The 21,133-nt window shown below is 43.0% G+C and overlaps 1 protein-coding gene across 1 annotated transcript in view; it reads left to right on the top strand.

The window, feature by feature from the left end:
- Nucleotides 1-1,438: 1,438 nt before the first annotated feature.
- The window catches only part of SLC36A2 (solute carrier family 36 member 2), a 35,568-nt gene continuing 15,873 nt past the window's right edge, over nt 1,439-21,133 (top strand). The window contains exons 1-7 of the mRNA XM_003828992.4: nt 1,439-1,602; nt 4,616-4,706; nt 5,285-5,373; nt 5,900-5,995; nt 9,688-9,772; nt 13,282-13,500; nt 15,492-15,590. Coding sequence (XP_003829040.1) covers nt 1,439-1,602; nt 4,616-4,706; nt 5,285-5,373; nt 5,900-5,995; nt 9,688-9,772; nt 13,282-13,500; nt 15,492-15,590 — 843 coding nt within the window. The remainder of the gene's footprint in view (nt 1,603-4,615; nt 4,707-5,284; nt 5,374-5,899; nt 5,996-9,687; nt 9,773-13,281; nt 13,501-15,491; nt 15,591-21,133) is intronic.

Below are 21,133 nucleotides of genomic sequence, written 5' to 3'. Positions count from 1 at the left end.
GGCTTCAGAAAAAACAAACAAACAAAACAAAACAAAACAAAAAACAAACAACAACAACCAAAAAAAAACCTGGCTAGCGGGGAGTTCGGATTTACCGAGTTCCAGCTGTGACCTCCAGCAAGTTATTCTTTTCCTCTCTGAGCCTCAATTTCCACATCTGTAAAAACAAACTAACAAAGCTAACCCACAGAAGTAGCCAGGCTTTGTGGAGCTTGAAGCTTATCCCATGGAGAAGGGGAAAGTAGTGGTAAGGAGGACCTCTTTAAGAAAAAAGCAATACAAAATTGTCCATTCAAAATTGCATACAGGACCTTGGAAAGAGCCCCATGTAAGGGAGGGGCCTGACAAATCTGTCTTGGATGCTACCAGTTAGCAGTGACATTAGCTAAGCAAAGCTCGTGGCATGTAATAAGCCCTTAAGAAATGTTAGTTTTGGGGATGAGATGATGGAGGAGAGAGTGGTATGGCTTGAGTCAAAAGCTGTAATTTTGAGGGAGGAGGAAATTTTGGCCTGTTCATCTGCACTGAAGCAGAGATAATGACAGAGAGTGGGATACTAGAGAAACGCCCAAGACCGTCTTTAGCTGCAGAGTTCTATCCTGGATTTCATGTGTGACCTTAGACAAATCTCACCACCTCCTGGCGCCAGTATCTTGCCCAGCAAACTGTGGCTGGGAGTCATACAATCTCAGCCTCTTCCCCGTTTCCAGAAGAACACTCTTTACTCACTCCATGGAGCCTCACAAAAGCTAAGAATTAATTAGAGATGACTGAGTGACTGTCCCTTTTTTGTTCCAATTTAAGAATGGGGTGCTGCAACAAGGGATGTCTTACAGCAGACTGTGGAGCCAGTGAGATATGGAAACCTCTACCCTGAGATGAATAAAAGGAGAGGGATTTGTAGGTATTTTCTTGGAGACAGAAATAGGTTACTGGTTGAAAACCTTGACAAATTGGGCTAGGTTCCAACTCTGTCACTTTCTAGCTATCTGACCTCGGGCAGATTCCTTTACTTCAAGAAACCTCAGTTTTCTCCTTACTTAATTGATAGGGTTAAATGAGAAAATGTAGATAAAACACTTAGAGGATTGCTTATCCCTTAGTACAGGGCTTAATAGATATTTGCTATTAAAATTATCAGTATAATAGTTGTTATCATTATGATTATTATTAAGTAATACCAATACGAATGGGTGATGCCTTTTCCAAATCCCTCCTTCCTCTCCTCCTCTTCCCAGGAGTCCTCGTCCACTGGCTTCTCCAGGCAGGAAGAGGTGCCCTCCAGGGAGGTGGGCGGGGCCTCGTTCCAGCTTGGCCAGAGCCAGCCCGGGCACACACCACTGTGCTGGGGTGTACATCTACACTAGACACCTTCCTGCTTCCCTCCTTCCAGAGCAGACCTCTTTGTCACCCTGAGCTCCTCGTTTCTTAAGCAGTCATGTCTGTGACAAAAAGTACTGAGGGTCCCCAGGGAGCCGTTGCCATCAAATTGGACCTTATGTCGCCTCCTGAAAGTGCCAAGAAGTTGGAGAACAAGGACTCTACATTCTTGGATGAAAGTCCTTCAGAGTCAGCAGGCTTGAAGAAGACCAAGGGCATAACGTGAGTGCTGTTTTCTGCCATCCCTATTTCTGCTTTCTAGCCTGAAGCTTGCATTGGCAAAAACCCTGAGGTGGGTGTGTCTGAACCTCAACCCATTGTGCAGATGAGAAACCAAGGTTGCAAAAGGTGCAGTCATGAGCTGAGTCAAGCTGAGGCAGAAGTAAAGGCTGTCAGAAAAGCCCTCAGGGACATAGTGATCCAGACCCCAACAGGCACAGGTGGGGAAACTGAGGCTCAATTACCCTGGACCACATACTGAGTCATTGGCAGGATAAGGGCTAGAATTCAGTGCTGGCCCTAAAGCCACATTTTTGTTCCTGGCCAGCGATGTTAAGATTGGGGATAGAGGTAGAATCCCTAACTACTTGGAGGAGAAGGTGAGTCCTGAGCTTAAAACCACAGTGGCCTCACTGACCACTAAGTATTTCCTCCTCCCTGCCTCCTTCCTGCAGTAAGCCTGGCCTCTACTTCAACTGAGAAGCATAGATGACTCTAAAAAACACACTTTGTGGAAAGTTCTAGTTTTTTCCACTTTCCAGGGAGTGGGGAGTGGGGGTTATTCACAAGGCTTCCAAAACATAAAAAAAGAGGGAAGCCAAGCTACAGGGCTGCAGCTCCCTTCCCCACATCTGACCCCACCACCCAACCAGACTTGCTAGTTTACTTAGGAACAAAAGGTGTGGTGTGTGGTAGTGAAGAGGTTCTGCTGCTTTAAGAAGAAAGTTTTTGCACCACTAGATAGTAGAAAGAGCACTGGACAGAGAATCAGAAGGCCTGAGTTCAAGTGGTTTCTCTGCTCCTTTTCTAAGTTCCGGTTTTCTGACATGCAAAACAGGTGGCAGTGTGAACTAAAGGAGGGTGCATGGAAACAAAATCGGAGGATGTGTTTCTCGGGGGTGCACTGCAGGGAGGGACTGTAAGGGGCAGGCAAAGCCCCTCCCCACAGCCATCCAGCAGGACAATTTAGGGATGGACACAGTGACTGGCCCTGCTGCCCGTGCTGTCGCCCCAGGGCTAGTCCTGGAAGTTGCTAAGTATTAGTGACCCTGAGAGTGTGCTGTCTGTAAGTTGGGGCCAGCCACTGCTAAGCAGAGGCATTTCTCAGTCAGAGGCCTTGAGGGAACCACCTGTCTCTTGTGTCCTGAACTGATACAAGGTTTGATGGCAATTTCAGCAACTTAAGGATCAAAGGAATAAAGCAAGTGAGAGCTAAAGGGAGACACGTGGCTTGGGGAGAAGCCAAATAACGGGCTGAGTAAGCGTGGCAACGATGGGGTTGGCTCACCCAGGCTCGAATTCCCACTTAGCTGCTTACCAGCTAGAGCAAATGCTGGAACTTCTTTGTGTCCAGTTTCTCCTCTGTCAATGATAGTTCTCTCCTCCTGGGAGATTTGAGCATAAATACCCCAGACACAGTGTCTGTAAGTGTTGGCTGCTGTGAATAAGATGACAGTCCAAGGTGACCAAAAAGAAAGGAGTTAGAGTTGGAGCCCATGTCTCCCAACTCCCAGTTTGGTGCTTTGCATGACTTACCGCACTATGTTTTCAAGTTGGTTGAGTGGCCCAAAGTTAAATTCTGATTTCCTAAGTACTTTAGTTAGAAATTTCCAAAGTAACCCGCTGACCCTTTCCTAGTTGCAAAACAAGCCCATTGCTGGCCTGGCGAGTAGGGTGTAGTGCTCGGTCAGCGATGTGGACACCCACAGGGAGAAAGGCATGCAGGGACTCTCCACCCCCTTTCTCCCTCGATTGTTCTCTTTAACCCTTGATGAAATCTATGTACAGAGGCTCAGGAAGCTAGAGGGTTTACAGCTTCAATATGAAGCTTCCTGAGCCTCTGCCCATAGATTCTTTTAAAATAGCATCTTTTAAAAATAGCATCACTCCTGACATTTACAGAGGGTCAACAAAGTTGAACACGTTGCCCAAGATGACACAGCTAGTTAAGTCGTGGCCTTGAGGTTTAATCCCTGGTTTGTCAAATCCCAGAGACCGGGCTCCTTTCCGAGTACCTCTGTTGTTTTACAAAGAATAAGTCTCCTAACCAGAAGGTTCTCATGGGGAATTTCCACGGTTTCTAAAGTTGCACGTGTAAACCCCATGCTCGCCTTGACTTAACCTGGTACAGGTACAAAAACGTGTAGAAATAGGTTGTTTTGTAATTCCGCTAATAGATAGAGTGCCTCCCTGGAACATTTTTTCTCCTGATGGTTTAGACTTTGTCCTCCGGGCAAACCTTCACATTTGTCTTAAAGGAAGGGTCTGAGTTTTTGTTTGGGGGAGGGGAGGTGTGCACTCTCCAGCCTTGGTGCCCTGGGCTGAGAAAAGAAATCCCTCTGGAGCCCAATCCCTGAATGGTTATGCCCCGCCAGACCTCATCTGGGGACCCAGTCATCCGACCTGTTTATTCAGAAGTCACAATGATTTTTTGTTTCTGCCTGCCCTTTCCCCTTTTCTCTGCGTTCAAGCCTGTCTCTACTACTAGTTTTATGACATTGAGCTAGTTTCTGCCCCTCTCTGAGCCTCCATTTCCTCAGTTATGAAATGAGGTTGTTTCTTTACTTACGCTGTCTGAGTTTATCTCTGGGAGGCAGCTCAGCAGAAGTAGGGGTGAAGAACAGGGACTCTGAAGCAGCACTGTGTTAAATCTTGGCTCCCCAATATATCCTGGATAAGTCATTAACAAATCTCTGTGCCTCAGTTTCTTCACCTGCAAGATGATAATCGTATCTTTGTCAGAGCCTTGACAAGAAGATTAAATGAGATAATACTGATTTAAAGCACCTAGCACAGTGTCTCATATAGTAAGTGTTGCAGCATATATTGAGTGTTAGCTGCTAAAACCAGGACAGTTCTGGGCAAACTGGGATGGTTGGTAACCCTACAGGAGACCCAGATGTGCCAGGCAAGGACTCATGGACTGAGAGATGGCTATGGTATGCTGCAAGGGAATCACTGCTGGATCTTCTCACCTCCACACACCCATACTTCACATCTCCTTCCTCTCCTTTAGAGTGTTCCAGACCTTGATTCACCTGGTGAAAGGCAACATGGGCACAGGGATCCTGGGACTACCCCTCGCTGTGAAGAACGCGGGCATCCTGGTAAGAGAGGCGCCACATGTGGGGGCTTTATGGTCATTTGCGGAAGGGAAGTAAGAGGAGAGGCTCTAGCGGTTTAGCAACCTGTGGTGAGCAGTCTTTCTGGGACGCAGCTTGGTGCGGGGTTAGGGTCTAGACATCTAGCCTGGGTTTGAGTTCCGGCTCTGCCACAGACTTTAGTACCTTTGGTAAGTCATTTGCCTGCTCTATGGGCCTTAGTTTCCTCCCCTGTAGAATGCAAGGATTGGACTATGCCCAGTTTTCCAAGTATGCTCTATAGAACACCAGGTCCCCTTGGGGATGTTTCAGGGGCCACAAAGGGCACACATGGTCAGGATTCTGTGTCCCCCTACTCCCATCAGTATACCCCATTGTAATTGCTTTATGTGCTTTATTGGAATATTACTTGAGGTCATATTTGAAAGAATAGCTGTTGCTGCTACAAAAGGGCTTTAAACCCAGTTTGCTAGAGAGTTCTTTGAGTTCTGCATGATATCAGCACTACCAAGCCCACCTTGCAGTATTCTTCATAAATGCATTCTCTTCTCTCCTCCCTCGCCCCTTGCCTCCCCTTCCTCCAGATGGGCCCACTCAGTCTGCTGGTGATGGGCTTCATCGCCTGCCACTGTATGCACATCCTGGTCAAGTGTGCCCAGCGCTTCTGTAAGAGGTGAGGAAAACAGCCTCCTTGTGTCAATTCCTTTGGTGCATGGTTCTCAGGGATAGCCCAGAAACACCCTATGCATAATAGAAATTTACTTCTTAGTTTTCTCCAATAAGGCCAAGAAAGAGTGAAGAGCATTCAGGGGCAGGGAGCTCAGGTGAGGCTCTTCTGCATGGCTCCTTAGGAGATCTCAGTCAGGCTATTGTGCTTATCTGGTTGGCTCCTCTGGAAATTGTGCATAAACTATGCAGAGAATGGTCATGAGAATCCAATGGGATCATGGATATGAAAACTACCGTCCCCGTGCAAGGCGTGCATTAGACTCTTGCTGTGTAGTCTCCACCTCATTTAACAGGTAAGGAAAACAAGCCACTGAGGAATTACTGCTGAGTGTCAAAGCCCGAGGTCTCTGCCCCTGTGTTCTTTCTGCTCTTTAGCTGTTTCCTGCCTTGTTCTGTGTCTCCTGACTTTTGACCATGTGAGTTTAGGCTAAACTATCTCTTGGAAACTGTTTATGCACTCTCTCCTGCAGGCTTAACAAGCCCTTTATGGACTATGGGGACACGGTGATGCATGGACTAGAAGCCAACCCCAACGCCTGGCTCCAGAATCACGCTCACTGGGGAAGGTAACCTGTTCTTGCTTTGCCTGCAGTGGGGTAGGACACAGGAGGAGAAAATGCTGCTATCAGGGATGACTTCTTTCCTGGAAAGGTGGTTTGTTTGGCACTTCTATGTTAGATGTTGTACATGGAAGGGGTTCATTGGCAACATCCCTGATCAACCCCCACTTCTTGTGTATCTCTAGTGACAGGATACTCATTCCTTTGCTATGCAGCTTTAATGTTACTCTTTTATTAAATCACATTTATCCAGTTACTCCTATGGCCCTGGACATGTCATGGGGACTGAGAAGAACAAGACTTTGCCCTCACAGAACCCATAGTCCAGTGAGAAAGGCAGACATTAAACAGCCTAGAATAGACTTATTTAATAGCCGCTTGGATATGTACGATGAAGGAAAGAAGGGCTGGTTGTCACCAGGCAGGTTAGGAGATGTGTGTTGGCTTGGGGGAGAGGAGGGCTTTCTAGGATGGAACAGGTGAGATGAGTTCTGCAGGAAGGAGTCCTGAAGAATGAGGGATCACCTCAAAGAAGGTGGACAGGGGCCTGGAGGGTGGGGCTGGAAGGAAGAGAGGGTGTGAAGGTCCCTGAAGCAAGAAGGTATAGGTGACAGATTCAAGGTACAACAAGACCAGGTAGCTTGAGGGCAGAGAGTCAGGGAGGTGGAATTGAAGAAGGAGCCAGGCACCCAATCAAGTGGTACATTTTAGACCCTCTGAAACAAAGACTCTATTTGTTCTTTTCTTAAAACCAACCAGGAAGCCATTGGAGGGTTTTAATCAGGAAAGTCATCATATTTGTATTGTTTAAAGATCTGTCTGGCTTCTCTAAGGAGAATAGATTGTAAGGGAGCAAGAGCAGATGTAGTCAGATCCATGAGGGGGCTATTGACAGTATCCAGCCAGGTCACAACGGTAGCTGGGACCAAGCTGGTGGCAGTGGGATGAAGAAAAGTTGACTTGATCATGAACTGGATCCTGGGATTGGGAGACAAGGAAGAGTCGAGACTGACTCAGATTTATGATGACTTCTATTTTGGACAAGTTGAGTTTGGGGTGCCTGAGAAACATTTAAGTGGAGATGTCTAGTGGGGATATATGGGTTTAAGCCTATCTTCATGCACCAATCCAGAACTGAAGTCATCAGTCATGAAGCCAGGGACAGAGAGGTCTCTTAGGGAGAGGTTATATGGTGAGAAGAAAAGAGAGGAAAAGACCAAGACTTTAAGAACCCTTTGTTGAGCTGAATCAAGTCTTCCTCCCTGAAAAATCCCACCTTTTAGCTCTCAGGGGTGACAGAGAACAGGTTAACACCCTTTGTCCTCTGGTACTTGGGACTAAATCTACTCCTTTCTCCTTGTTTCAGACCTGTCCCCACCTGTCTGTCTCCTCTTGTTGAGCACCATCTAGACTGTCAAAGTCTCTTTTGAACTGTGCTTCCCTAAACTGCTGCAGTACTCACGGTGTGCCCCTGCCCATGGCAGGTAGTCTGTATGGTATCATGGGCCTGGAACCACCCTTTGCTCAAAGCCCATACTCACAAGAGTAATCCACAAATTCAGTCTGTGAACAGACAAGGAAGACTACTGGATAATGACCAGAATTTTCCCAATTGTGTGACCCAGGAGGAGACTTGCCTGTCACAGACCGTCAAATCCTTCTACTCGTTGTTAGGCATATAAAGAAGATTTCCCTGCTCCATTTAGGGATCTTCTTTCATTAATTACTGCCTCTCCTATAACTGGAATTCCTTTAGTATGGGTTCTTCCTCTCAGCATTTAATGTGTTCCTGTATCTCCAGCAAACCACCATGGCACATGTATACCTATGTAACAAAAGTGCACGTTCTGCATATGTACCCCAGAACTTAAGATATAATAATAATAATAATAATAAAGCAAGTAAATAAAACTTCCTGGACCTTACCATTGTAGCCAACATCCTATCTACATTCAATATATATTATTCAACAAATGTCTACTGAATACCTACAATGTGTCATCAAGTGCTTTAGACAATGGGTCTACAGCAACGAGCAAATGGGTGCCATCAACACTGGACCACCCTCTGATTTTATTGCCTTACATCCCATCCACACCTCTTTCACAGGCCACCTGGCTTTTCTGTCCTTATAATTCTACTGAAGTTCTTTCAAGCAATGTCCTAAAAGACCTTCTTGTTGCATCTTCCTTGCCCTAGAGAACCTTTCAGCAGTAATGTGTATAATTGACCATTCTCTTCTTTCAACATTCTCTCCTCACTTGGCTACTATTAAACCTCTTTCCCCCTAGTTTCCCTCCTACCTTTCTAGCCACTCCTTTGCATTTGTTGTAAGCTTTTTTGTTTCTATTAAATGTTGATGTTCTCCAGGGTTGAACACTGTCTTCTACTCTCCTCATTCTGCACACTTTCTAACACTGCTCTGCCTTTGCAAGGCTTTATCCACTACTACAACTCAACAGTTCCAGACCCTAACATCCAGTTGTGTCCCGAACGTCTCCTATAGGAACCTCAAGCTCAAAGATTCAGATTCTGAGTGTGTCATTTCTTCCCCTTCTCCTAAAACTGTCCTCCTCCTCCTCCTTCTAGTTGTCTTCTTCTTCCTCCTCCTCTTCCTCTTCTCTTAGTTCTTCTTCCACCTCCTCTTCTTCCCCCTCCTCCTCCTCCCCTTCCTCCTCCTCTCCCTCCTCCTCCACCTCTTCCTCCTCTCCTCCTCCTCCCTCCTCTTCCTCCTCCTTCTCCTCTTCTTCCTCTCCTCCTTTTTCTTCTTTCTCTCTCTCTCTTTGTCCCTCTCTCTTCCTCCCCGCAACTCTCTTTCTTCCCTTTCCCAAGGGGCTGTCTCTTAGGTATTGGGTTTTCTAACAAGGCTTTCTGTCTGCCCATAATTTGGATAAAATGCCCTTTTCACCATGGCCCTTAATGCTATATCGTAAGAATTTTTGTCCACCTAACCCATTAGTCTGTAAACCACAAGAGGAAGGGACTGTATGTTATTTGTCTGTGTATTCTCAGTGCCCAACATAGTTCTGGCACATGGCAGAAAAAAATTCAAATGTGAATGGTAGCTAATAAAAACATTGTGCCTGCTGTCCCACATTAATTGGTATCAATGATGAGGAATGCCACCAAGCCCAATATCAGGAGAGGCTCATGACCAGGAAGAATTTTACCACTTGCTGAGCTCAGAGTGTGAGGGTGGTTAAAAATCATCTTTTAAAAAGAACTATTGTTGGCCAGGCATGGTGGCTCATGCCTGTAATCCCAGCACTTTGGGAGGCCAAGGCGGTCAGATCACCTGAGGTCGGGAGATCGAGACCAGCCTGAACAACATGGAGAAACCTTGTCTCTACCACAAATACAAAATTAGCCAGGAGTGGTGGCACATGCCTGTAATCCCAGCTACTAGGGAGGCTGAGGCCAATCATTTGAACCTGGGAGGCGGAGGTTGTGGTGAGCCGAGATCCCACCATTGCACTCCAGCCTGGGCAACAAGAGCAAAACTCCGTCTGAAAAAAAAAAAAAAAAGAACTATTGTTACCTTACTTCTTTGCCCCATTGTTGATTGTGGTGGAAGGACCAAGTGTGCTGGTACAGGGCAACCAATCCCTGGGAACAGAGGGCAGAATGGCAAGAAATGGAACTGACAAGTTGACTTATTTTATAACAAGTTTTCTTTTTCCCTCTCTTCTCCCTTCTAGGCATATCGTGAGCTTCTTCCTTATTGTCACCCAACTTGGCTTCTGCTGTGTGTACATTGTGTTTTTGGCTGATAATTTAAAACAGGTAGAGGCTTCTAGAGAAAACGGGAGGGGAAAAGATGGACAAGGACACGCCACTGCTAGTTGTTTCACAAACTGCTTCTTCTCTCTGGGTCCTCATCAGTATAACAAAGGAAGTTAAACTAGATGTTGTCAAACTTGCCTCCCCTAGTTCACGTATCTGCAGATCTCTGTGTGGTTACTTTTGCCACAATACCCTTTGTCCAGTATCTTAGACCTGTTCTCAAAGTTGATCTCTACTGAACTGGAAAGACCCTTGGATTTTGTTAATCCTCCTGCCTTGAAGCTTAATTATACTTAACGCTTCTAAAATTGATATGGGTCTTCTTTTGATGATTCCTAATCTTCTTTAGGTCATCTTTCTTTCTTTTTTTTTTTTTTTTTGAGACAGGATATTGCTCTGTCACCCAGGCTGGAGCGCAGTGGTAAGATCACAGCTCACTGCAGCCTCAAACTCCCAGGCTCAAGTGATTCTCCCACCTCAGCCTCCCAAGTAGATGGGACCACAAGTGTGTGCTACCATGTCTGGCTAATTTTTTTTTATTATTTGTAGAGCCGAGGCCTTGCAATGTTGCCCAGGCTGGCCTCAAACTCCAGGGCTCAAGTGAGCCTCCCACCATCTCCCAAAGTGCTGGGATTATAGGCATGAGCCACCACATCCAGCCTTGGGCCATCTACTTAATCTATGGCTTAATAGTTATTGTCCCTAGGAATTCTTTCTGATCTAACCTAGAAATTATCTTACAGCAAAATAATATGGGTAATAGCAGAGGCCATCCTTAATCAGTAAGTTTAAAAAGAAAACTATTCTTTAGGGCTCTTTTTCTGCTTATAGCAGTAATACCAGAAATTCAAAAATGTAAACTAGCTAGAAGAAAAATGTAGTAAGCTTTCAGAGTTAGCTTCTATTATGTCAGGTACAGTGCTGAGCATTTTACCTGCTTTCCATCATTGAATTATCTCCATGACCTTATTAGAGCAGGTACTGTGGTTATTCCCATTTTGCAGATGAGAAAACTGAGATTATAAACTCTGTAATGTATGTAAGGTCACAGAGCCAGAGTTAAAAACCCAGGCCTTCTGACACCAGTGCTCAAGTTCTTAAACCTATGCTGTATTTCTGCAAAGAAAACAAAATAAAATAAAATAATTCTTAATCCAACTATTCATGGTTATAATTTAATGTAACCTTAACTGGTCAGTATTTTGCAATATCCTTATATTTAGTCATGTAATTTTTAATAGTTTCATAATATTCCATCACACAGATTGATCATAACCTAATCAATCTTCTATTGCTGGACATTTCCCTTATTTCCCTTTGTTTCTCTACTATCATCTGTTGGCACAAAAGTCTTTGTGCACTTCTTCATTTCCTTAATGTTTCTTAAGGTAAAATTACTGAGTCAAAGAGTTTGATTGTTTTGAAGGCTCTTAAAACATTGCCAGATTGCTCTTTAGAAAGCAATCTGACATGTACAGACCTATACTTATCATCTGCATTTATTATTACCTGCATTTATTTATCATCTGCATTTATTATCAAGGCAAACACTGTATCAAGGAGTTTACAGCCAAGTAGAGTGTGTTCTAAAACCTAATAAGTTAAATATCAATATGATATTTTGGTGCCAGGCCAGGATGCCACTAACAACAACGTGAGGCCAGGGTGCAAACTACATTGCAGAGATCACTGGAGCAGGGAAAGCCTCCTCCGGGGGGTGGTGCATCTGAGCTGGGTATTGACAGGTTAGAGAAAAAAAGTGGTGGCAGCCAAGGTGGGAGAAGGAATCAGTGAAAACCGGGAGGCAGGAACATATGGGATTGCCCAGGAGAAGCAATACAATTGGTTCAAGGAGGAAGAGTAGGTCATGGGAGAGGAAGAAACCTTGAAGGTTTGATAGGGCCCATTTATGGAGGGCCTTGAGTACACAACTAATGTTCCAGCTATTTTTCCAATTGTAGTGAGGAATTAGAAAAAAATCAATACTTAAATCATTCATTTATGTATCCACAGTGTATTGTTAAGTGCAAGGGACATTTCAAAAGAAAAGAGTGAATGCTAGGATTGAAGTCTTGTAAAATAAAAAGAATGTGTATAATATATGTAATTTGTGATATTGTATAGAAAATATATAGATGAGTATCTTCCAAGATGTTAGCATCTTGATACTGAGATTATCAATGCATTTGCGTTTTCCTCCTGCTAAACTCTAGTTCCTAATTGTTCTGCAGTGATTTGTATCGCTTGTCCAGTAAGACTGTATCAGTTAGGTCATGCTGACTTTAAATGGAGGGTGGTAGCATCCACCTACCCCTGACTTTACAAGGGGGTGTTTATAATGTGTGGGGGGGTGGGGGACGGTTTCTTGTTTATCACAATGATTGGGCATGCTCATGGCTTTCATTGGGTGGGGTCCAGGGCTACTAAATGTTCTGCAGTGAATGGTCCAATCCACACAAGAAAGAGTTTTCTTACTTAAAATGCCAGTATTGTGTCAATTAGGAATCAGTAAGCGTATATGTTAATTATGAAACAGTAAGTGATGGACTTTTATTATACGCAAAAAAAAAAAAAAAAAAAAAAAAAAAGATTGAGGGAATTTAAGCAGAAAATAAGTTCCATGGAAGGATATTACCTTCCACTAAATTAAAAAGCAGATCTGAGGGAAGAACAGGAGCCAGGGTAGCAAGGAGGATGTAGATGGAAGAACTAGTGAGCAGCCTCCACTATCGGAATTAATCTTTACCCTCTTCTAGTCCGTCCTTAGGTCCCTATGCTTTAGGTTTACATTCAGATTCCTGGAAGAGGGTCTGAATGCCCCAGCTTGAGTCAAAGGCTAATCCCCTAGCTCTGCCACATGACTGTGATTTAGTCCTCCAAGGCTGCATTCAATGACAAGAGAGAACTCACCAAAATCAAATTGGTATCAGGAGAAATGGATACTAGTTGCTAAAAGCTAACAAATAGCCACTGCGAATCCAGTTATTTATTTTGTGTTACACTTATTTTTTAACTATTTTTACAACTTTTTTTTTTTTTTTTTTTTTTTTTGTGGATACAGGGCCTTACTCTGTTGCCCAGGCTGGAGTGTGGTGGCATGATCTTGGCTCAAGCGATTCTTGTGCCTCAGCCTCCTGAGTAGCTGGAATTACAGACATGCACCACCACACCTGGCTAATTTTTGTATTTTAGTAGAGATGGGGTTTCACGATGTTGGCCAGGCTGGTCTCGAACTTCTGACCTCAAATGATCCACCTGCCTCGGCCTCCCAAAGTGCTGGGATTACAGGCGTGAGCCACTGCGACCAGCCTGTACAGCCTCTTCTGAGGTAGTATGGTGTAGAGGGTTTAGAATAAGTTCTACATTCACCCTAACTCACCGTGAGATTTGGCACTGTGGGACACTCCCATTCATTGTGAGGGAATTTGATTAGGGGCAAGGCACTGAGTCAACCATGAGGTTAGAAGAGTCATCATCTCCCCCTTTTGCCTCTCCCATTCCTTCCTCAGGTAGTGGAAGCTGTTAATAGCACAACCAACAACTGCTATCCCAATGAGACGGTGATTCTGACCCCCACCATGGACTCCCGACTCTACATGCTCTCCTTCCTGCCCTTCCTGGTGCTGCTGGTCCTCATCCGGAACCTCAGGATCTTGACCATCTTCTCCATGCTGGCCAACATCAGCATGCTGGTCAGCTTGGTCATCATCATACAGTACATTACCCAGGTGAGTGCACACCATGCACCTGCCCACTCCACTGGGCAGGGTTTTTGTATCAAGGATAGACTGAGCTTTAGATACCTGGAGCCAACCCTGAAGGTGGGTAAGAGTGTTATGAGAGACATGCATCTCACTGTAGCATTTCTTCTACAAGGATGTCTCCGTGCAGTCCCATTCTTCTGATTGTCTCCTTGTTCATGTTCTTTCTTCAAATATCTATTTTTATGTTAAATTCTGGCTTTTTAAAAAAAATGTGCTTGCAAGGAAAACATCTTGGTTGGTGAACTGTAGACCATTCCTATAATGGTTGGCTGGCAGCAAAAGGCAGGCGAAAACAGATTCTTGTACTACAGCTAAAAGTTATTGCGTTACCCATAGGGTACAATTTCAGGTACCCAATAGGAAGGCAAGAAAAAAAAATCTAATATTTAGTCACAGAGGTATACATAGAGAGTCTCAAAAACCATAAGCTTTCAATAAGTGTCTTGTTACTAATTTTAAAAAAAAACTATAAGCAAATCTATTATAATGTTAGTTATAATGTCTTTGATGTTGAATTATGGACATTGATTTTCTGTCAGTTTCCTAATTTGCTATCCTAATTTTTCTTTTATTTATTTATTTACTTACTTATTAATTTATTTGAGACAGAGTCTCGATCTTTCACCCAGGCTGGAGTGCAGTGGTACAATCTCAGCTCACTGCAGCCTCTGCCTCCCGGGTTCAAGCGATTCTCCTGCCTCAGCCTCCCGAGTAGCTGGGACTACAGGCACCAGCCACCACACCCGGCTAATTTTTGTATTTTTAGTAGAGACGGAGTTTCACAATGTTGGCCAGGCTGGTCTCGAACTCCTGACCTCAAGTGATCCCCCCGCCTTGGCCCCCCCAAAGTGCTGAGATTACAGGCATGAGCCACCACGCCCAGCCTAATTCTTCTTTTATAATAGACAACACTACATAGAAAGTTAAGTCTCAGAAGCCCCTTGGCATATTTAATAAATTCCAGATGTTCTTCCCTTTAAGAAGCCACAAGAGAAAAAAAGTTACATTGTCCGTGAAATTTAGTAAAAATAATAGTCAAACATTTTAGAATAACTGCAGATCAGCCTCACATACCTTAGAAGACACTGATGAATTCTATAAAATTGAATTTCCTAAAGAAATAGCTACCTTTAATACATTTTTGGACAATTCCAAAGGTTGCCCAGTTAGAAAAATGGCTCTGTCATCATTTTCACATTCTGGGTCACAAGGTATATAGAATATTTATTCTACACAGTCTTCTCCCCTTCAATTTACAGCTCATTAAAGAAGAAAATGGATCTTTCATATTTAACTCATACTTTGGGCTCCTTAGATTATTACTGTGACTGCAGTCACAGGAATTTCCAACACCCATGACCACTGTCCATGCAAAGGTGTTCGTGGGCTCGTTGGGTCAGTGCTAATCTGTGGTGTGTAAGGTCTTCTTTTGGAGGATTGTTTTGTTTTGTTTTTGAGATGGAGTTTCGCTCTTTCACCCAGGCTGGAGTGCAGTGGTGCGATCTCGGGTTCACACCATTCTCCTGCCTCAGCCTCCAGAGTAGCTGGGACTACAGGCGCCCGCCACCATGCCCGGCTAATTTTTGTATTTTTAGTAGAGACAGGGTTTCACCATGTTGAACTCCTGACCTCGTGATCTGCCTGCCTTGGCCTCCCAAACTGCTGGGATTACAGGTTAAGCCACTGCACCCGGCCCTTTTGGAGGTTTTTCATAAACCAAACTCCCTCCATGAAATACTATTCCTTCAGTACTTTGACAATACCGTCCTCTGGCTCTTTGGCATTGTGCAGTGTTGAAATCAACTTTGATCGTGGCCTACATCCCTTTGAAGTTTTCTAAACTTCTTGATATTCAATTTTTAAAAATTCAGGTCTCATTTCAGAGTACCCTTCTCTTAAAGGAGCTCAAATGTGCTTTAAGAGTGACTGTCTGATAGCATTTCTTTCTTCTTTAGGAAATCCCAGACCCCAGCCGGTTGCCACTGGTAGCAAGCTGGAAGACCTACCCTCTCTTCTTCGGAACAGCCATTTTTTCTTTTGAAAGCATTGGTGTGGTAAGGTTTGAATTGAGGTGGCCTTATCCCTAGTGCTTGTGAATGACCTTCTAGAAAGGAGCTGTGAGCTCTGGGTTTCTGTGTCCCGCTGGCCATTGTTTTGGGCCTGCTAGAAAATGCCCACGGGAGAAAGCAACCTCTGGCCTTACTTGGGACAGTTGTCACCAGCAAGAGAAAAGTTGATTACAACAGAGAGGCAGTCAGGAGACAGTTTTATTTTTGTCCCCACATGCCTATTAAACATCTATCCTCCTATCGACATGAGTTTCCTAATCTTTTAAAATCAAGAAGAACCATGGTGTCCAATTTAAAGAATTTGATTAAACATAAAGGAGTTTTAACCTGGAAAGTTCTGTATTTACAGTCTGTAGTCTCTACTTCCACACTTGTGGAAGGGTAGTGTTGTTTATATATTTTTAAAAGTTACTTTTAGTGTACATACGGTAACATTCACTTTTTTGGTGTACATTCCTGTAAGTTTCAAGAAGCATGTAGAGGAATAAATGAACCAAAGTCAGGATGCAGAACAATTCTCCTTCTGTTCTCTGCCTGTACTGTCTTCTCTTTTCCAAAATGTCACATATATGGGATCATACAGTATGTATGAGATTGAGACTGGCTTCTTTCACTTAGCCTAATGCATTTTAAATTCGTCCATGCTGTTGCACACATCAATAACACCTTGCTTTCTATTGCAGAGCGTCCACTGTCTGGGCAGTACCACAGCTTATCAACGCACCTGTCAAAGAACATTTGGGTTGTTTCTAGTTTTTGACAATCATGAATGATACTGCCGTAAGCATTTGTGTACAGGTTTTTGACATTGAACATCTTTTCATTTGCTTGTTGGCAATTTGTACATCTTCTTTGGAGAAACGTCAAGTCCTTTGCTTATTTTTAATTAGGTTGTCTTTTTGTTGTTGAGTTTTAAGAGTTCTTTATATATTCCAGATACTAAATCCTTATCAGAAAAATGGTTTGCAAATATTTTTTCTTATTCTTGTCTTCTCCTCTTCTTTTTTCCTTTTAATTTTTTTCCTCTTAAAAATGAGATGGAGCCAGGCGCGGTGGTTCACGTCTGTAACCTCAGCACTTTGGGAGGCCGAGGCAGGTAGATCACTTGAGGTCAGGAGTTCTAGACCAGTCTGGCTAACATAGTGAAACCCCGTCTCTACTAAAAATGCAAAAATTAACTGGGAGTGGCAGCATGTACCTGTAATCCCAGCTACTCAGAAGGCTGAGGCAGGAGAATCACTTGAACCCAGGAAGCGGAAGTTGCAGTGAGCTAAGATGGCGCCACTGCACTCCAGCCTGGGTGACAGAGCAAGACTCTGTCCCATTAAAAAAAAGAGAGATGGGATCTTGCTATGCTGCCCAAGGTGGGTTTTAATCTCTGGGCTCAAGTGATCCACCTGCCTCAGCCTCCCAGGTAGTGGGGATTATAGTTACATGACCACAGTCCATCACACCTGGCTTCTCACTTTCTTGATAGTGAACTGTGATGCACAAAAGTTTTTAATTTTGATAAATTCCAATTTATCCTCTATCTTTCTGGTTGTGTTTTTTGTCTTATGTCTAAGAATCTATTGCAAAATCTAGGGTCATGGCTAGATATGGTGGCTCACACCTTTAATCCAGCACTTTAAGAGGCTGATGCAGAAGGATCACTTGAGGGCAGGAGTTTGAGACCAGCCTGGGCAACATACAGAGAGACCCTGTCTCTGCAAAAAAAAATTTAAAAATTAGCTAGGTGTAGTGGCACACACCTGTAGTCCCAGCTACTCAGGAAACCAAGCAGGAGAATCACTTGAGCCCAGGAGTTCAAGGCTGCAGTGAGCTATGATTGTACCATAGCACTCCAGCCTGGGTGACAGAGCAAGACCCTGTCTTAAAACAAAACAAAACGAAACAAAAACAGAAAAAAAGAAAGAAAGAAAGAAATCATAGGTCATAGAGATTTACCTCAGAGTTTTCTTCTAAGAGTTTTATGGTTTTAGCTCTTACATGTAGGTCTTTTATCCATTTTCAGTTAATTTTTGTATGTGGTATGAGGTAAGGGTCAAACCTCATGTTTTCGTATGTGGTTATCCAGTTATCCCAGCACAATTTGTTGAAAAGGCTATTCTTTCCATATTGTATAGTTTTGACACTCTTGTCAAAAATCAACTGACCATTGATGTATAGGTTTATTTCTGTACCCTCAATTCTATTCCATTGGTCTATCAGATCATAAGTCTACCATTATGCCAGAACCATACAGTTTTGATTACTATAGTTCTATAGTATTCCACTTTAATTGGCCTATTGACTTTTTGACTACATCTTTTTCTATAGTACTTTTAGTAGTTTATCTAGGTACTATAATATACGTTTTCACAATTTACTATGAGATAATATTTTATCATTGCTAGTAAACTGTCAAAATTTTACAATTACATAGGGCCCTTCCGCCTTTATGTTGTATTGCCTTATGTATCTAAACACACTGAAACACCAACAATGTTATCATCTTTGCTTTCAATAGTCATGCATAGTCCTTGTAATCAACTTACTAGGGAAAAAATAGGCTATTATATCTACTCAGATATTTACCATTTCTGTCGCTCTTTCTTTATTCTTGAAATCCCATTTCCTTCTGGCATCATTTCCCTTCAGCATGAAGAACCTTCATTAACATTTCTTTTAAAGCAGGTCTACTAGCGACAAATTATCTTCATTTTCTTGATCTGAGATTGTCTTTATTTTGCCTTTATTCCTAGAGGATATTTTTGCACAATACGGAATTCTAGGTGGACAATTTTTTTTCATCATTTTGAAAATATGACTTCCTTTCTTTTTGCCCTCAGTGGTTTCTGATGAGAAATCTGCAATTGTTTGAATCCTTGTTCTCCTATGTGTTTTTCTCTGGTTGCTTTCATAACTTTTTAAAATCTTTTTTAATCAGCAGTTATACTGTATTATATTTAATATAGTTTCTTTGAGTTTGCCCTGTACGAGATTTCTTGAATCTGTAAAAGTTTGTCTTTTACCTAATTTACCTAATTTCAGCCATTATTTTTTTCAAAGGTTTTTTCTTCACCAATCTCTTTTTCTTCTCCATCAGAGATCCCAATAACCTGAATGCTAGACTTTTTGATATATAGTCATCGCTTAGCATATATAGGACATTGGTTCCAGGACCCCGCTCCCCCACCCCCCCAAACACACACACCCAGTGTATAACCAATCTGTGCCTACTCAAGTCCTGCAGGTGGCCCTGCAGAACCTGAGTATATGAAAAGTCAGCCCTCCATACATACAGGTTTTGCAGCCCATGAATACTGCAGTTTTGATGTGCATTTGGTTGAAAATATCCACCTATTTGAGGGCCTGCACGGTTCAAATCCATGTTGTTCAAGAGTCAACTGTATATCCCACAGGTTTCTGAGGCTCTATTCATATTTTTTAAAAAATCTCTTTGCTCTTTGTTGTTCAGATTTTGTCATTCCTGTTTATCCTCAAATTTACTGACTTTGTTTTCTGTTATCTACATTCCGCTATCAAGCCCCTACAGTCAGTTATTTAAATTTTTCTTATTTTCCAGTTATAATATTTCCATTTGTTTCTTTTACATTGTGTCTACTTTGCTAAGAACTTGTATCTGTCCATTTATTTTAATAGCATTCTCCCTTACTTTCTGAAGTACGGTTATATTACCTGCTTTAAAGTCTTTGCCTAATATTGCCAACATTTGAGTCATCTTAAGGTTGGCATCTGTTGTCTTTTCTCTTGAAAGTTGATGAGATTTTTCTGGTTCTTTGTAGGCTGAATAATTTTAAACTGTATCCTATGCATTTTGAATATTATTTTAGGAGACTCTTCAGAATGCTGATTTTTGGTTTTAGCAAACCATCTACCTAGTTAGATTCAGCTCATAAGTCCTTGCTCACCTTCTGTGGGCCATGGTTCCAATATCCAGTTAGTTTTCAAAGCCCATGAAGTGATATTTGGCTCTACCCTGCTCATGTGCTACACAGTACCAATTGGCAGACAGGACTCTACACAGTAGTTCAGTTCTCAAAGCCTTTGCTTTGATGCTTCCCATCAGTTCCACATATGTACAGCTCAGGGCTGGGCCCAGGATATTATTCACAGATTTTAGGAGATTGCCTTTTCCAGTTTCCTCTTCTCTGTGTTTTCCCGCACACTCGCCAGCTCGCAGTGGCTTCTTTTTCCCAACCTCTGGCTAGAAAGCTAGGCTTTTAGCCTCCTACACTGTCATGTACTTCCTGTGACCAGGTCTGTCTCTGGGGTTGAGCAATGAGTGAAAAGAGAAAGAAAAAGCACAATAGTGATTCTTTCCTGGACCAGTTTCATGAGCAGGCGAATCATGCAGCCACATAGGGTCCAACCTTCAGAAGGATCTCACACTTAGTTTAACACGCTGCTGGAACCATCTTTCACCAAGGAACCCTGCATTTTCATTTTGTACTGGGGCCCATAAATTAGGTAGCCAGTACTGATTTCCCACACTCTTCAGACTCCTAAAGCCAATTTTCCTAGTACTTCTGTGTAGAGATAAGGATTTCTATCTCAGATTTTTAGGTGCCTGTGTGACCACTACAGCCACTGATACACCAGAATGCTGCTTAGTGACTAGGACTTGCCTTGAGGTCATGGCCTGGAGATAAAACAAAGAAACAGAAAAATAGAGATTCTCTCCACGCTCTTCATCCCACAGGGGACCCTATTCTAAGTCATCTGTCCAAAAAGAAGTTTCTCTTGGTGTTATTTTCCGTCTGTATGCACCGCATAGTTCTAAGATTTGGGTGTCCCTTGAGGTTAAAAACTAGGATGTATGGGAAGAAGAAAATCAGGAAACTCACCACCATGACAGTCATTTTTTCTTTTTGATTTCCTTCCCCATTCTGCCTGCTACTATTTACTCTTCAGGGCCTGTGCACAATTGCTTTATGTATTTCATCCACGATTTTTAGTTGTAATCAGTGAAACAGATATTGTGAAGTGTGCTTACTTCATCTAGATGGAATTGGAAGCACTTTGTTTTTAGAATTTGGAATAGTCATGGACAAAAGCAGAGTGCAGCAGTTGAGCAGGTAACTTTGGAGGCAGAATGTGCTGGAATCTTGCTTTGGCCAGGGCTACTCTCTGAACTCTAATTCTCCACCTCTAAACTGATGACAATATTTGTTCAGTAAGTATTTCTTGAATGCCTATTATGTGCTGGTGATTCTTAGTATTAGTTGAAATTATCTTAAGAAGAACTCTGCTAGCCCAGTCTCCAATTTTACACAAGAGGGAGAGCCCCAGAGAGAGAAGGTGACTTCAGTTAGATCACCAGCTACGAACTGTGCAGATGTGAATAAAACCTAGTACGTCTGACTCTCCATCCAGGGACCTTCCCACTGTACGTCAACAGCCATTTATCTCTTTGACTGACTGATTGTGGAGAGAGAGAGAGAGAGAGAAAGAGAGAGAGAGAGAGAAAGAAAGGAAGCCAGCTACCCAGTCTGAGCAGGCCTTGTGAAAAGATCATTTTTGGC

The sequence above is a fragment of the Pan paniscus genome, chromosome 4 (genome assembly GCF_029289425.2).
Source record: "Pan paniscus chromosome 4, NHGRI_mPanPan1-v2.0_pri, whole genome shotgun sequence".
Taxonomy (NCBI): Eukaryota; Metazoa; Chordata; class Mammalia; order Primates; family Hominidae; genus Pan; species Pan paniscus.
The sequence above is the reverse complement of the archived record's forward strand: the minus strand, read 5'-3'. Positions and strand labels throughout refer to the sequence as shown.